The 18,018-nt window shown below is 48.0% G+C and overlaps 1 protein-coding gene across 2 annotated transcripts in view; it reads left to right on the forward strand.

The window, feature by feature from the left end:
* The window catches only part of LOC132396523 (probable ATP-dependent RNA helicase DDX60), a 165,171-nt gene that overhangs the window by 35,799 nt on the left and 111,354 nt on the right, over nt 1-18,018 (forward strand). For both annotated transcript variants that reach the window (XM_059974118.1, XM_059974119.1), the window contains exons 10-13: nt 1,335-1,440; nt 1,998-2,116; nt 4,756-4,937; nt 6,129-6,384. In XM_059974118.1, coding sequence (XP_059830101.1) covers nt 1,335-1,440; nt 1,998-2,116; nt 4,756-4,937; nt 6,129-6,384 — 663 coding nt within the window. The remainder of the gene's footprint in view (nt 1-1,334; nt 1,441-1,997; nt 2,117-4,755; nt 4,938-6,128; nt 6,385-18,018) is intronic.

The following is an 18,018-nucleotide window of genomic DNA, read 5'->3' on the forward strand; positions in this document are numbered from 1 at the left end:
TCACTGAACATCGACGCTCGGTCCTCCAGCAGTGGCGGGATCTCCCTGTGGCCACACACTTCAATTCCACAGACCACTCCCACTCTGACATGTCTGTCCATGGCCTCCTCTACCGTCAAGATGAGGCCACACGCAGGTCGATGGAGCAATACCTTATCTCCCACCTAGGTAGCCTCCTTCCTGCCGGCATGAACATCCAACTCACAGACCTCCATTGACACCCCTGCCCCCCACCCTTACCCCCATCCCTATCTATTATTTTAGTCTGGTTCTATTTCTCTCTCCTTTTCCCCCCTCACTATAATCTCTCCCCCCAGCCCTATCTTTCTCTCTCTTTTATTTCCTATAATTCTCCACCCTCCCCCTAGCCCATTTTCCTTCAGCCTATCATTTCCCAGCTCTCTACTTCAACCCTCCCCCCATTTCTTATCCCCCCTCGACCATCCCATGTTACTTCACTCCTGATGAAGGGTTTTGGCCCGAAATGTCGTTATTACCTCCTCCATTAGAGGCCATCTGGCCTGCTGAGTTCTGCCAGGTGTGTGTGTGTGTGTGTGTGTGTGTGTGTGTGTGAGAGAGAGAGAGACACACACACACATATGAGAGAGAGTGTCACATTTGCACTCAGTGGCCACTTTATAAGGCGTTCCTGTACATCTACTCATTAATGCAAATATCTCATCAGCCAATCTTCTTGTGTGTCCTGCCCAACGGGAGGGGGAAGAAGAGAGAATGACCAGGGTGAGAGAGTCTTGGATTCTGTTGGCTGTTGTCCTGAGAAGGAGGGACGAGTGGACAGAGTCCATGGGGTGGAGGCTGGTGTCTGAGCTGGTCTGAATTGTGTCCACGGCTCTCTGCAGATTCTTGCAGTTCCGTGCAGAGCAGTTACCATGTCAAGGCGTAATGCATTCAAATCGGATGCTTTCTGTCATGCATCAATGAAAAGAATGCAATGAATCTTTGGAATTGTCTACCTCTAAGGATTTCATTTAGAGATACAGTACAGTAACAGTCCCTTTTGTTTCAATGAGTTCATGCTTCCCAATTACACCCATATGACCAATTAACCTCCCAACCAACAATCCTTTCGGAATGTGGGAACAAAACAGAGTGCCAGGAAGAAACTCACGCAGTCCTGGGGAGAATGTATAAACTCCTTTAGGACAGTGGTGGCAATTGAACCTGGGTCACTGGCACTGTAATAGCTTCAGCTAACTGCTTCACTACAGTGCTGCCTCTGGGAGCTTGTTCAGTGATGAGTGAGAGATGTGGAGTCTCTTTATTTCATGCTTCTCAGAGCCCAGGTCTCTAATTCAAAACTTTTGTTTGCACAGTCCATAAGGAGCAAGGGATTCCTCATATTGGTTTAATCCCAATGACCTCTGAACTGGTAGAAGACTACCTTGGCAAAATGCTTGAAGGAATGCCCCAACTTCACAGGTACGTAAAACATTGTGACAGCATCAATTATCTCTTGTGCTTAGGCCTTTATTGATCCAGAGGAGGTTCATGAGAATGGTTCTGGGAATGAAAGGGTTAAAGTATGAGGAGTGTCTGATGGCTTTGTATTCACTGGCGTTTAGAAGAATGAGGGGGGATCTCATTGAACACTACTGAATATTGAAAAGTCTAGATATATAGAGTGGATGCGGTGGGAAAGATTCCTATAGTGGGTAAGTCTCGGTTCAAAGGGCACAGACTCAGAATAGAGGGACATCCCTTTAGAACAGAGATGAGAAGGAATCTCTTTAGCCAGAGGGTGGTGAATCTATGGAATTCATTGCCCCAGGCAGTCGTGGAGACTAAGTCATTGGGTATATTTAAAGGGAAGCAGAATAGGTTCTAGATTAATAAGAGCAACAAGGGCTATGGGGAGAAAACAGCAGAATGGGGTTGAGAGGGATAATAAATCAGTCATGATGGAATGGCAGAACAGACTCGATGGGCTGAATGGCCATGTGTCTTGGCTTTTGTTAACTGCTCTCATTAATCCTTAGTGAGGACCCCAGTGTTGCATTACTGTTGAAGCTCAAAGAGTTTGATGAGGTTGTACATTGGCATTCAAGAAGGCCCTTGTCGGAGAGATGGATTGACAGAATGCATAAGCTTCCATCAGGTAAAATGGCTAAAGTACTTGGATGTAATTATTCTTTGATAATTGGTTTATTGTTGCATGTGCCAAGATACGGAGAAATCTTTTGTTCTGTAGTCAGCAGGTCCAGCATCATCTATGGAGGGGAATAAAAAGTCCATGGTTTGGGCCAAAATCTTTCATCAGGACAGGAAAGGAAGGGACCAGGAGTCAGAATAAGAAGGTAGAGGGAAGTGTGGGGGCACAAGCTGAAAGGCGATTGGTGAGATCAGGTGAGGGGGAAGGTCGATGGGTGGGTGAGAGGGGATGAAGTAAGAAGCTGGGTGTGATAGGTTGAAGGGATAAGGGGCTAAAGAAGAAGGAACCTTTTAGGAGAGGAGAGTGGATCATGGCAGAAAGGGAAGGAGGAGGGGCAAGAGAGGGAGATAATGGGCAGGTCATGAAGGGGCAGGGGAGAGGAGGGGAAAGGGAAAAGGAAGCAGTGAGAGGGCTATCAGAATAGGAGAAGAGAGTTAGGAGACAGATGATGGGTGAGACCAGTGAAGGGGATGGTGAGCGGGTGGGGGTGGGGGGATGATGTGAGAAGCTGAGAGGTGATAAGTGGAAAAGGCAAAGGGCTAAAGAAGAAGGGATCTGATAGGAGAGGAAGGTGGGTCATTGGAGGAAGAGAAGGAGTGGGGAAGCAGAAGGAGATGACAGGTGACAGTGAGGATGGGAAAGGAGAAGAGAGAGAATGAGCAAGTTACTGTAATGGGGAATAGGAGGAAAAATCACAAAGCGGTAGAGGTAGGGTAAATATAGGCTTGTTCCACTGAGGCTGGGTGAGACTATAGCTAGAGTCATGGGTAAAGTGTGAAAGGTGAAAAAGTTAAGGGGAACATGAGGGGAAACTTCTTCACTCAGAGGGTTGTGAGAGTGGAATGAGCTGCCAGGGCAAAAGGTGCATGTGAGCTCAATTTCAATGTTTAAGAGAAGTTTGGAAAGGGACATGGATGAAGGACCATGGTCTCGGTGCTTTTCAAAGGGAGTATGCAGTTTAGATAAGCCAAGGGGCCTGTTTCTGTGCTGTACTTTCCTATGAAAGGGTAAGGGAGGCGGGGAGGTTGGGGGGAGAGATTCCTGGAAGTTAGAGAAATCACTGGGGTTTGAGTTATAAGGAGAGACTGAATACACTGAAATTTTATTTACCGGAGCCCACGAGACTGAGTGGTGACTTAGATAGGTTAATGTAATTACGATAAGGTGAATAGCCAGTTATTTCCCCAGGAGTTGGGAGTCCAAACCTGGGTTTAAAGTGAGAGGGGAATGATTTAAAAGGGGCCTCAGAGGCAACTGTTTCATACAGAGGGTGCTGGGTGCAGGTAATGACCTGCCATAGGAGGGGAGAAAGCAGGTATAATTATGGCACTTACACACGTATACCAATAGGAAAGGTTTAGAGGGATATGGGTCAAACATGCTAATAGGATTAGCTTAACTAGGTAACTTAGTTACCATTGGTGAGATTTTATTTTCTACTTCTTTAGAGATACTGCACAGTAACAACCTCTTCTGGCCCACCACCCAATTACACACATGCCTACACACTCAGTGGCCACTTTATTAGGTACCTCCTGTCCGTGGTCTTCTGCTGCTGTAGCCCATCCACTTCAAGGTTCAGTGTGTTGTGCTCTCAGGGATGCTCTTCTGCAAACCACTGTTGTAACACATGGTTATTTGAATTACTGTTGTTTCCAGTTAGTTTGAACCAGTCTGCCCATTCTCCTCTGACCTCCCTCGTTTACTAGGCATTTTCTCCCTCAGAACTGCCACTCACTGGATGTTTTTGTTTCTCGCACCATTCTCTGTAAACTCCAGAGACTACTGTGTGTGTGAAAATCCCAGGACATCAGCAATTTCTGAGATACTCAAGCCACTCTGTCTGGCACAAACAATCATTCTATAGTTAAAGTCACTTAGATCACATTTCTTCCCCATTCTGATGTTTGGTCTGAACAACAACTGAACCTCTTGACCATGTCTGCATGAGTTGCTGTCACATGATTGGCTAGTTAGTTATTTGCATTAATGAGCAGGAGTACCTAATAAAGTAGCCACTGAGAACATGTCACAAACAAGAGGTCCAAGCGCTGATCCCTGGAGAACACGCTGATCACAGATCTCCAGTCAGAGAAACACTTCTCCACCACTATCCTCCCATCCAAGCCAATGCTGAATCCAAACTACCTTCACCATGCATGTGGATTACTCCACCTTGAGGGACCTTGTCACATGCCTTGCTAAAGTTCATATGGATAATATCCACTCCCATTCCCTCATCAACTCCTCAAAAAACTCAGTTCATAAGACATGACCACCCCTGCACAAAGGCATTTGACTGTCATTAATAAGTCCGTGCTTTTCCAAAACATCCTTTTCCCAAAAGCTGGAGGGCCTGTATCTGTGCAGTATGACTAAGACTAATACACTTCCAGAAAGCAAGAACTTGCAAAGATTGAAAGAAGCAGTCAACGTGACCGCTTCTTTCAACGGATGCTGCCCGACCTGCTGAATTCATCCAGCTTTTTTGCACGTCTTGATTTGACCACAGCATCTGCAGTGTACTTTGTGTTAACTTCCAAAGATTTCTTGTTCACTTACCTCTTGCTCTTGAATGCCCAAAGATCCAAAGGAGAGGAAGGCAAAATTAAGACAGCAACAAAAGCTGGTTGTGTTTGAGAGACTTTATGCGGAGTCACTTGAGGAGAATGCAGCATTAACAGTTGTCAGTGGTCATGCGGAGGCAGCTCAGAGCCCGTCAAAGTCCCACACAGGACCCGGCAAGGGAAAAGGCAAGAAACCTGGGGTAAGCATGGCAGAGTGTTTTAGTGTGGGTCTCTATTCCAGCAGTGTCCCTGTTGGTCTGCACCACCTCTGGTGAGTCCCTCTGCTGGTCTAAATTCCACTGTTGGTAAACCCCTCTGCTGGTCTGAATTCCACTACTGGCCAGCCTCTCTGTTAGTCTCAACTCCACTGTTGGTCAGCCTCTCTGCTGGTCTGTTGGTCAGCCTCTCTGCTGGTCTGAACTCCACTGCTGATCAGCCACTCTGCTGGTCTGAACTCCACTGCTGATCAGCCTCTCTGCTGGTCTGAACTCCACTGTTGGTCAGTCTCTCTGCTGGTCTGAACTCCACTGCTGATCAGCCACTCTGCTGGTCTGAACTCCACTGCTGATCAGCCTCTCTGCTGGTCTGAACTCCACTGTTGGTCAGTCTCTCTGCTGGTCTGAACTCCACTGCTGATCAGCCACTCTGCTGGTCTGAACTCCACTGCTGGTCTGAACTCCACTGCTGATCAGCCTCTCTGCTGGTCTGAACTCCACTGTTGGTCAGTCTCTCTGCTGGTCTGAACTCCACTGCTGATCAGCCTCTCTGCTGGTCTGAACTCCACTGTTGGTCAGTCTCTCTGCTGGTCTGAACTCCACTGCCGATCAGTTTCTCAGCTGGTCTGAACTCCACTGCTGATCAGTCTCTCTGCTGGTCTGAACTCCACTGCTGGTCAGTCTCTCTGCTGGTCTGAGCTCCACTGCTGATCAGTCTCTCTGCTGGTCTGAACTCCACTGTTGGTCAGCAGCTCTGCTGGTCTGAACTCCACTGCTGATCAGTCTCTCTGCTGGTCTGAACTCCACCACTCCTCCACATACAGGTGCACGTGTGTACACAGACAGACACACTCTTACATACACAAGCACATATTTACTTACAGAGATACACATATGCACAGATATTCACACATGTGTGCACATGTACACATTCAAACACACACACACACACTCACACATACACACACACTCAAACACACACACACACACACATTACCATCCCTTTGTGACCCAGGGTTAATGAAGATGATAGTCACACCCCTACCCACCTTTCCTCTCCTCTGTGTCAGTTATTTCCCTGATGTTCCCACTTTTGACACTGACCCCCACGTCCCAGCGTTGTGAAATGTTGCCTTCTGCCTGTAACAGCCCTTCTTTTGTAAATTCTCCTCAAAGCAAAAGAAAAGTGCGGAACTCATTATTGAGGCCCAGAAGCAAAAGAAGATGGAGCAGGAAGAGAAGAAGGCCAGGGAACGATGGGGCTCAGTTCGAGAGTCTGTTCGGAAGGAAATTGCCCAGGACTTGGAAAAAGGGCTGAAGTCTCTGGACAAGTTTCTGCTGAACTGTGGCAGTACCCAGGTGAAGGTGGAAGCTCAGATGGAAGGAATTAAACACAGCTATAAAGTCTGGGAAGAACATTACAGATCTACAGGTAGGAACAATGTACTCACTCCAGCATTGGAGAAGGACCGAAGGAGGTTTACAAGAATTATTCTGGGAATGAAAGGGTTAATGCATGAGCAACACTTGATAGCTCTTGACCTCTGCACACCGAAATTTAGAAGAAAATGGGTATATTATTGAATCCTATCCAATATTGAAAGGTTAAATAGAATGGATGTTGAGAGGATGTTTCCTCTGCTGGGGGAGTTTAGGACGAGAAGGCACAGCCTCAGAATAGAAGGATATCCCATTAGAACAGAGATGAGGAGGAATTTCATTAGTCAGAGGTTGGTGGCAGAGCCCCAGCCCCCCTAACCAGATGGAGATGCAGTCCGTTAGAATGCTCTTCATGAATACATCTGTAAACATTTCTGGTGACATCTGAAAATTCTCAAACTCCTAATGAAATATAGCTGCCATCTTGTTTTCTTTGTTTTCCCTTGTACAACCTCAGTGCACTGTTGTAATGAAATGATCTGTATGGATGGCATGCAAGACAAAGCTTCTCACTGTACTTCAGTACATGTTACAATAATAAACTAATTTACTGATCGAAAAGGAAGAGAAATCTGGAAACAGGAATGATAGACTGTAATAGGGTTCAAATCCAAGGGAAGATCAGTCAGCACATTGAGTGTAAAGGTTGGGAAGTTGTAGTCAATGAACATTACAGCATAGATATAGGCCCTTCAGCCCATCTAGCCTGTGCTGAACCATTAATCTGTCCCATCCACCTTACCCATAGAGTTGTATAAAGTGTTAATGAGGCCACATTTTGAGTATTATGATCAATTTTGGCCACCCTGCAATAGCACAGAATACATTATGTTGTAAGTAGTTCAGAGGAACATTATGAGGATTTTGCTGGGACTTGAGAGGCTGAATTATTGAGAGAGGTTGAGCTGGTCTCTCTGGAGCAGAGGAGAATGAGGAGTGATTTTATGTAGGTATACATGAGGGGGGCATAGATAGGGTCAATGCACAATGTCTTTTTTCCCAGGGTTGGAGAATCAAAACTAGAGGGTAAAGGTTTAAAGTGAGGGGAAAAAATTATATGAGCCCAAAGGGCATCTTTTCCTCTCGAGTGTGGTCAGTGTAGGGAATGAGTTGCCAGAAGAAATGGTTGACACAGACACATAATCAACTTTAAAAGAGACTTGGACAAATACAAAGATAGGAAAGGTTTACAGAGATATGAACCAAGCACGGGAAAGTGGGTGTTTCTGGCTGTAATGTCAACTGTTTATGGCTCTACATGGATGCTGATAGACATGCTGAGTTCCTCTAGCATTTTGTCTGTCTTGGACTGGATTTGCAGCTTCTGTAGAATCTCTTGCCTTTATACTTTGTCCAAGTGTCTTTTACAAGTACATGGAAAAATGGTGAGAATAAAAGTTGGGATTAATGTAGAATTAGTGTAAATGAGTGGTTGAGCATCAGTGCAGACTCTGTGAGGGTGGAGAGCCTGTTTTTGTGTATCTTGCTATGACTCTCTATAAAATATTGCTCCATGCTTCTGAAGAATTATACAACAGTAAGTACTATAAAATGCTACCATGAACACATACAGTGGTATGCAAAAGTTTGGGCACCCTTGGTCAAAATTTCTGTTACTGTGAATAGCTAAGCAAGTAAAAGATGATTTCCAAAATGCATAAAGTTAAAGATGACACATTTCTCTAATATTTTAAACAAGATGACTTTTTTATTTCCATCTTTTACAGTTTCAAAATAACAAAAAAGGAAAAGGGAACCCTGTTTGGGTTAAGTTTGGGTACCCTGCATGGTCAGTACTTAGTAACACCCCTTTGGCAAGTATCACAGCTTGTAAATGCTTTCTGTAGCCAGCTAAGAGTCTTTCAATTCTTGTTTGGGGGAATTTTCACCCATTCTTCCTTGCAAAAAGCTTCTCATTCTGTGAGATTCTTGGGCATTGCTCTGTTGAGGTCTATTCACAGATTTTCGATGATGTGGATAAATCTCCAGGTCCTGACAGGATATTCCCCAGGACCTTGAGGGAAGTTTGTGTAGAAATAGCAGGAGCTCTGACGGAGATCTTTAAGATGTCATTAGAAATGGGGATTGTGCCGGAGGATTGGCGTATTGCTCATGTGGTTCCATTGTTTAAAAAGGGTTCTAGAAGTAAGCCTAGCAATTATAGACCTGTCAGTTTGACATCAGTGGTGGGTAAATTAATGGAAAGTATTCTTAGAGATAGTATTAATAATTATCTGGATAGACAGGATCTGATTAGGAGTAGCCAGCATGGATTTGTGCATGGAAGGTCATGTTTGACAAACCTTATTGAATTTTTTGAAGAAGTTACGAGGAATGTTGACAAGGGTAAGGCAGTGGATGCAGTCTATATGGACTTCAGCAAAGCCTTTGACAAAGTTCCACATGGAAGGTTAGTTAAGAAGGTTCAGTCGTTAGGTATTAATGCTGGCGTAATAAAATGGATTCAACAGTGGCTAGATGGGAGATCCCAGAGAGTAGTGGTGGATAATTGTTTATCGGGATGGAGGCCGGTGACTAGCGGGGTGCCTCAGGGATCTGTTTTGGGCCCAATGTTGTTTGTAATATACATAAATGATCTGGATGATGGGGTGGTAAATTGGATTAGTAAGTATGCCGATGATACTAAGGTAGGAGGTGTTGTGGATAATGAGGTGGGTTTTCAAAGCTTGCAGGTAGATTTATGCCGGTTAGAAGAATGGGCTGAACGTTGGCAGATGGAGTTTAATGCTGAGAAGTGTGAGGTTCTACATTTTGGCAGGAATAATCCAAATAGAACATACAGGGTAAATGGTAGGGCATTGAGGAATGAGGTGGAACAGAGAGATATAGGAATAACAGTGCATAGTTCCCTGAAGGTGGAGTCTCATGTAGATAGAGTGGTGAAGAAGGCTTTTATAAATCAAAGCATTGAGTACAGAAGTTGGGATGTAATGTTAAAATTGTACAAGGCATTGGTAAGGCCAAATTTGGAATATTGTGTACAATTCTGGTCACCGAATTATAGGAAAGATATCAATAAATTAGAGAGAGTGCAGAGACGATTTACTAGGATGTTACCTGGGTTTCAGCACTTAAGTTACAGAGAAAGGTTGAACAAGTTAGGTCTCTATTCATTGGAGCGTAGAAGATTGAGGGGGGATTTGATCGAGGTATTTAAAATTTTGAGAGGGATAGATTGAGTTGACGTGAATAGGCTGTTTACATTAGGGTAGGGGAGATTCAAACGAGAGGACATGATTTGAGAGTTAGGGGGCAGAAGTTTAAGGGAAACACGAGGGGGTATTTCTTTACTCAGAGAGTGATAGCTGTGTGGAATGAGCTTCCTGTAGAAGTAGTAGAGGCCAGTTCAGTTGTGTCATTTAAGGTAAAATTGGATAGGTATATGGACAGGAAAGGAGTGGAAGGTTATGGGCTGAGTGCGGGTAGGTGGGACTAGGTGAGATTAAGAGTTCGGCACGGACTAGGAGGGCCGAGATGGCCTGTTTCCGTGCTGTGATTGTTATATGGTTATTTATATGGTTTAGGTCAGGGGACTGTGAAGGCCATGGTAAAACCTACAGATTGCGCCTCTTGAGGTAGTCCATTGTGGATTTTGAGGTGTGTTTAGGATCATTATCCTGTTGTAGAAGCCATCCTCTTTTCATCTTCAGCTTTTTTACAGATGGTGTGATGTTTACTTCCAGAATTTGCTGGTATTTAATTGAATTCATTCTTCCCTGTACCAGTGAAATGTTCCCCGTGCCACCGGCTGCAACACAAGCCCAAAGCATGATTGATCCACCCCCGTGCTTAACAGTTGGAGAAGTGTTCTTTTCATGAAATTCTGCACCGTTTTTTCTCCAAACATAACTTTGCTCATTGCGGCCAAAATGTTCTATATTAACTTCATCAGTCCACAGGACTTGTTTCCAAAATGCTTGTTTAGATGTAAACTTCTGATGCTGAATTTTGTGGTGAGGGTGCAGGAAAGGTTTTCTCCTGATGACTCTTCCATGAAGGTCACATTTGTGCAGGTGTCGCTGCACCGTAGAACAGTGCACCACCACTCCAGAGTCTGCTAAATCTTCCTGAAGGTCTTTTTCAGTCAAATGGGGGTTTTGATTTGCCATTCTAGAAATCATATGAGCAGTTCTCTGGGAAAGTTTTCTTGGTCTTCCAGACCTCAACTTGACCTCCACCATTCCTGTTAACTGCCATTTCTTAATTACATTACGAACTGAGGAAAAGGCTACCTGAAAACGCTTTGCTATCTTCTTACAGTCTTCTCCTGCTTTGTAGAAGCAGGAAGGTTAATTACCCCATTCTCACATCGGGCTAACAAGACACACAAGAACTGGTTGACTCTATGGTTAAGAAGGCATACGATGCTTTAGCCTTCATCAACTGTGGAATTGAGTTTAAGAGCAGAGAGGTAATGTTACAGCTATATAGGATCCTGGTCAGACCCCACTTGGAGTACTGTGGTCATTTCTGGTTGCCTCACAACAGGAAGGATATAGAAACCATAGAAAGGGTGCAGAGAAGATTTACAAGGATGTTGCCTGGATTGGGGAGCATGCCTTATGAAAGCAGGTTGAGTGAACTCAGCCTTTTCTCCTTGGAGCGACGGAGGATGAGAGGTGACCTGATAGAGTTGTATAAGCTGATGAGAGGTATTGATTGTGTGGATAGTCAAAGGCTTTTTCCCAGGGCTGAAATGGTTGCCACAAAAGGACACAGGTTTAAGGTGCTGGGGAGTAGGCACAGAGGAGATGTCAGGGGTAAGTTTTTTACACAAGGAGTGTTGACTGCGTGGAATGGGCTGCCGACAATGGTGGTGGAGGCGGATATGATAGGGTCTTTTAAGAGACTATTGGATAGGTTCATGGAACTTAGAAAAATAGAGGGCTATAGGTAAGCCTAGTAATTTCTAAGGTAGGGACATGTTCAGCACAGATTTGTGGGCCGAATTGCCTGTATTGTGCTATAGGTTTTCTATGTTTCTATGTAACTGAGAAGGAGGGACTTTCCACACCAGTGACACAGACACAAATAACAGATTGCTGATGCATATTGAGCAATAAATGGAAACATAAAATAATAGAAGATTGCTGCAATAGGGTGCTAGAGTGTGGTGACATCTTGCAAGCAGCTCCCTACAGGTCTCCTCACTACTATTGTAATCATTCTGCTCTTTTCAATGCAGTGTGGAATGATGTGATCTCTATGAACAGTATGCAAGACAAGCTTTTCACTGCGTGGTGCTAGCTAGGACATTTTTCTTAGGAGCAAAGGAGGATGAGAGGTGACTTAATAGAGGTGTAGATCGAGTGTGCTGTTCCATGGTGTACATTCTATGTGGGATGTTGCCATCCTACTAGACCAATGCAAATTCTTCTATTTCTTTCGACTCTAAACCAACCATGTTTTATTTTTATTTATTGAGCAACAGCTCAGTACAGCCCCGTACATTTGAATGCTGTTCATAGAATTCAATTCAGCATTCAACAGAATCATTCTTCAGAAACTGATTGGAAAGCTGAGCCTACTGGGCCTGAACACCTCCCTCTGCAACTGGATCTTAGACATCCTGACTGGGAGACCTCAGTCAGTCCGGATCAGGAGCAGCATCTCCAACACCATCACACTGAGCATGGGGGCCCCACAGGGCTGCGTGCTCAGTCCACTGCTGTTCACTCTGCTGACCCACGACTGTGCTGCAACACACAGCTTGAACCACATCATCAAGTTCGCTGATGACACGACCGTGGTGGGTCTCATCAGCAAGAACGATGAGTCAACATACAGAGAGGAGGTGCAGCGGCTAACAGATTGATGCAGAGCCAACAACCTGTCTCTGAATCTAAACAAAACAAAAGAGATGGTTGTTGACTTCAGGAGGGCGCTGAGCGACCACTCCCTGTTGAACATCGACGGCTCCTCCGTTGAGATCGTTAAGAGCACCAAACCTCTTGGTGTTCGCCTGGCGGAGAATCTCACCTGGTCCCTCAACACCAGCTCCATAGCAAAGAAAATCCAACAACATCTCTACTTTCTGCAAAGACTGAGGAAAGTCCATCTCCCACCCCCCATCCTCACCACATTCTACAGGGGTTGTATTGAGAGCATCCTGAGCAGCTGCATCATTGCCTGGTTCGGAAATTGCACCATCTCGGATTGCAGGATTCTGCAGCGGATAGTGAGGTCAGCTGAGAAGATCATCGGGATCTCTCTTCCCACCATTACGGACATTTACACTACACGCTGCATCTGCAAAGCAAACAGCATCATGAAGGATCCCACACACCCCTCATACAAACTCTTCTCCCTCCTGCCATCTGGGAAAAGGCACCAAAGCAATCAGGCTCTCACAACCAGTGTTACAAGATGGGGGGCAAGGGTGCTCGAGGAGGACCCAAAAGCAGGACACAAACATGTTTTTCTAAGGTTCTATTACTCTTTACAAGGAGAACCGTGATGCAAGGATAGAACAGGGAAATCAAGCAGGGCAAAGAGGAAATGTGAATAGGCATAATGACTGGGGGCTCAGGCCTGGGACTACGCTGGGACTCAGGGTCTGGGGAACCAGGACTTGGAGATCAGGGATCAAAGCCAGGACTCAGAACTCAGACTTGGAGACTTGGAGGAACACAGACCTTGGACTTGGGGACTTGGAGACAGGGATCGCCACGGCCAGGACTTGGATACGGATCACCACGGCCAGGACTTGGATACGGATCACCACGGGCAGGACTTGGATACGGATCACCACGGGCAGGACTTGGATACGGATCGCCATGGCCAGGACTTGGATACGGATCACCACGGGCAGGACTTGGATACGGATCACCATGGCCAGGACTTGGATACGGATCACCACGGGCAGGACTTGGATACGGATCGCCATGGCCAGGACTTGGATACGGATCACCACGGGCAGGACTTGGATACGGATCGCCATGGCCAGGACTTGGATACGGATCACCACGGGCAGGACTTGGATACGGATCACCACGGGCAGGACTTGGATACGGGTCACCACGGCCAGGACTTGGATACGGATCACCACGGCCAGGACTTGGATACGGAACACCGGGCAGGACTTGGAGACGGGGAACACCACGGCCAGGACTTGGATACGGATCACCACGGCCAGGACTTGGATACGGATCGCCACGGCCAGGACTTGGATACGGATCGCCACGGCCAGGACTTGGATACGGATCGCCACGGCCAGGACTTGGATACGGATCGCCACGGCCAGGACTTGGATACGGAACGCCACGGCCAGGACTTGGATACGGATCGCCACGGCCAGGACTTGGATATGGATCACCACGGCCAGGACTTGGATACTTGGAACACCACGGCCAGGACTTGGAGACGGGGAACACCACGGCCAGGACTTGGATACTTGGAACACCACGGGCAGAACTTGGATACGGATCGCCACGGCCAGGACTTGGAGACGGGGAACACCATGGCCAGGACTTGGAGACGGGGAACACCATGGCCAGGACTTGGATACGGATCGCCACGGCCAGGACTTGGATACGGATCACCACGGGCAGGACTTGGATACAGATCAGCATGGCCAGGACTTGGATACGAATCACCACGGGCAGGACTTGGATACGGATCACCACGGCCAGGACTTGGATACTTGGAACACCACGGCCAGGACTTGGATACGGATCACCATGGCCAGGACTTGGAGACGGGGAACACCATGGCCAGGACTTGGAGACGGGGAACACCATGGCCAGGACTTGGAGACGGGGAACACCATGGCCAGGACTTGGATACGGATTGCCACGGCCAGGACTTGGATACGGATCACCACGGGCAGGACTTGGATACGGATCACCACGGGCAGGACTTGGATACAGATCAGCATGGCCAGGACTTGGATACGGATCACCACGGCCAGGACTTGGATACGGATCGCCACGGGCAGGACTTGGATACGGATCGCCACGGCCAGGACTTGGATACTTGGAACACCACGGCCAGGACTTGGAGACGGGTAACACCACGGCCAGGACTTGGATACGGATCACCATGGCCAGGACTTGGATACGGATCACCACGGCCAGGACTTGGATACGGATCGCCACGGGCAGGACTTGGATACGGATCGCCACGGCCAGGACTTGGATACTTGGAACACCACGGCCAGGACTTGGAGACGGGTAACACCACGGCCAGGACTTGGATACGGATCACCACGGGCAGGACTTGGATATGGATCAGCACGGCCAGGACTTGGATACGGATCGCCATGGCCAGGACTTGGATACGGATCACCATGGCCAGGACTTGGATACAGATCGCCACGGCCAGGACTTGGATATGGATCACCACGGGCAGGACTTGGATACGGATCGCCACGGGCAGGACTTGGATACGGATCGCCACGGCCAGGACTTGGAGACGGGGAACACCATGGCCAGGACTTGGAGACGGGGAACACCATGGCCAGGACTTGGATACGGATCACCACGGGCAGGACTTGGATACGGATCGCCACGGGCAGGACTTGGATACGGATCGCCACGGCCAGGACTTGGAGACGGGGAACACCATGGCCAGACTTGGAGACGGGGAACACCATGGCCAGGACTTGGATACGGATCGCCACGGCCAGGACTTGGATACGGATCACCACGGGCAGGACTTGGATACGGATCAGCACGGCCAGGACTTGGATACGGATCGCCACGGCCAGGACTTGGATACGGATCACCACGGGCAGGACTTGGATACGGATCACCACGGGCAGGACTTGGATACGGATCGCCACGGGCAGGACTTGGAGACGGGGAACACCATGGCCAGGACTTGGATACGGATCGCCACGGCCAGGACTTGGATACGGATCGCCACGGCCAGGACTTGGAGACGGGGAACACCATGGCCAGGACTTGGAGACGGGGAACACCATGGCCAGGACTTGGATACGGATCGCCACGGCCAGGACTTGGAGACGGGGAACACCATGGCCAGGACTTGGAGACGGGGAACACCATGGCCAGGACTTGGATACGGATCGCCACGGCCAGGACTTGGATACGAATCACCACGGCCAGGACTTGGAGACGGGGAACACCATGGCCAGGACTTGGTTACGGATCACCACGTACAGGACTTGGATACGGATCAGCATGGCCAGGACTTGGATACGGATCGCCACGGGCAGGACTTGGATACGGATCACCACGGCCAGGACTTGGATACGGATCACCACGGCCAGGACTTGGATACGGATCACCACGGCCAGGACTTGGATACGGATCGCCACGGCCAGGACTTGGATACGGATCACCACGGGCAGGACTTGGATACGGATCACCACGGCCAGGACTTGGATACGGATCACCACGGGCAGGACTTGGATACGGATCACCACGGGCAGGACTTGGATACGGATCGCCACGGCCAGGACTTGGATACGGATCACCACGGCCAGGACTTGGATACGGATCACCACGGGCAGGACTTGGATACGGATCACCACGGCCAGGACTTGGATACGGATCACCACGGCCAGGACTTGGATACGGATCACCACGGGCAGGACTTGGATACGGATCGCCACGGCCAGGACTTGGATACGGATCACCACGGGCAGGACTTGGATACTTGGAACACCACGGCCAGGACTTGGATACGGATCACCACGGCCAGGACTTGGATACGAATCGCCACGGCCAGGACTTGGATACGGATCACCACGGCCAGGACTTGGATACGGATCACCACGGGCAGGACTTGGACAAGGATCACCACGGCCAGGACTTGGATACGGATCACCACGGCCAGGACTTGGATACGGATCACCACGGCCAGGACTTGGATACGGATCACCACGGCCAGGACTTGGATACGGATCACCACGGCCAGGACTTGGATACGGATCACCACGGCCAGGACTTGGATACGGGGAACACCACGGCCAGGACTTGATACTCAAACACAGGACATGAAACACTGAGCCCAGACTCCGCCTTCAGACACCAGGCATGGAGCCGGGACTCTTTAACACCGGGGTCAGAACCCTTCTAGAGTACAAGGCCAGGACCCCTCTTTAGACAGGACATGGATACGGAGACCACACAATGACACTCCATGTGAGTAGCAGCAAACGGCCTGCCTACTGCGCTGGATACACGACAACAAAACAACGGACGGTACTATCACTGGACCCAAGTTTGCTCCAAGCTGCGGGAGCTCTTAACTCACACAGGGGGTTAACCTTGCCCGGACCCACTCTGACAAGGGAAGGTGAGTTGCTGGCACTTGCTGCGGGAGGAGTCTTGCCAAGAAGCTTAGTTGGCTCTGGCTGGATGACTTTGGCTCACAGTAGCTACGGTGACTTCGCTAATGCTCCAAAACACTCTCACCCCGAATGGCTGAAGCCAGGGGCTTATAAACTGCTGGTTCGGTTGAAAGTAGATTACCTTAGTCACCAAGCTCGAGGGACACATGAAACAGGGAATTAAAGGGGAACATGGAGTCAATGGTCCGGATCAGAACACAACCTCCATAAATTTAAAGGGAAACCAATCCGGACCACGACAACCAGACTATGTAACAGTTTCTTCCCCCAAGCTATCAGACTCCTCAATACCCAGAGCCTAGACTGACACCAACTTACTGCCCTCTACTGTGCCTATTGTTTTGTTTATTATTTATTGTAATGCCTGCACTGTTTTGTCCCCTTTATGCAGTCCTGGGTAGGTCTGTAGTCTAGTGTAGTTTTTTCTGTGTTGCTTTTAGTAGTTCAGTCTAGTTTTTGTACTGTTTCATGCAGCACCATGATCCTGAAAACATTTGTCTCATTTTTACTCTGTACTGTACCAGCAGTTATGGTCGAAATGACAATAAAAAGTGACTTGACTTAACTTCAAGCCACCCAGCAGTCTCCCAATTTAATCCCAGCCTAATCACAGGACAATTTACAATGATCAATTAATCTACTAAACAGTGCATCTTTGGACTGTGGGAGGATCCTGGAGCACCTGGAGGAAACCCATGTGGTTACAGGGAGAATGTACGAACTCCTTACAGGCAGAGGCAGGAAACCCAGGTTGCTGGTACTGTAAAGCGTTGTGTTAACCACTATGTTACCGAGTTTTATGGGATGTGGGACTCCTTTGTAATCAAGGTGTGGAAGCTTTAGAGAAGGCACAGAGTAGATTTACCAGGATGCTGCCTAGACTAGAGAGCATGTTTATGAGATAGGTTGCAAGCTGGGGCTTTTCTCTCTGAAGTGAAGGGGGATGAGGTGACTTGATAGAGGTGTACAAAGTGTTAAGAGGCATAGATCGGGTGGTTAGCCAGAGACATTTTCCCAGGGTGGAAATGGTTGATCCGAGAGGTTGACCCTACCAAGAGCCAAAGCATAAAGTAGAGGCAGAGAGATTTGGGGCATTTTAACAAAACTCTTGGGTTGACACTTGGATGACAGAAAAATTGAGGGCTATGTAGGAGGGGAAGGTTAGATTGATCTTAGAGAAAGTTACCGTAGCATAGCGGTTAATGCAATGCTATTACAGCTTGGGGCGTCGGAGTTCAGAATTCATTTCTGGAGTCTTCTGTAAGGAGTTTGTACATACTCCCCATG

This window comes from Hypanus sabinus, chromosome 7 (genome assembly GCF_030144855.1).
Source record: "Hypanus sabinus isolate sHypSab1 chromosome 7, sHypSab1.hap1, whole genome shotgun sequence".
NCBI lineage: Eukaryota > Metazoa > Chordata > Chondrichthyes > Myliobatiformes > Dasyatidae > Hypanus > Hypanus sabinus.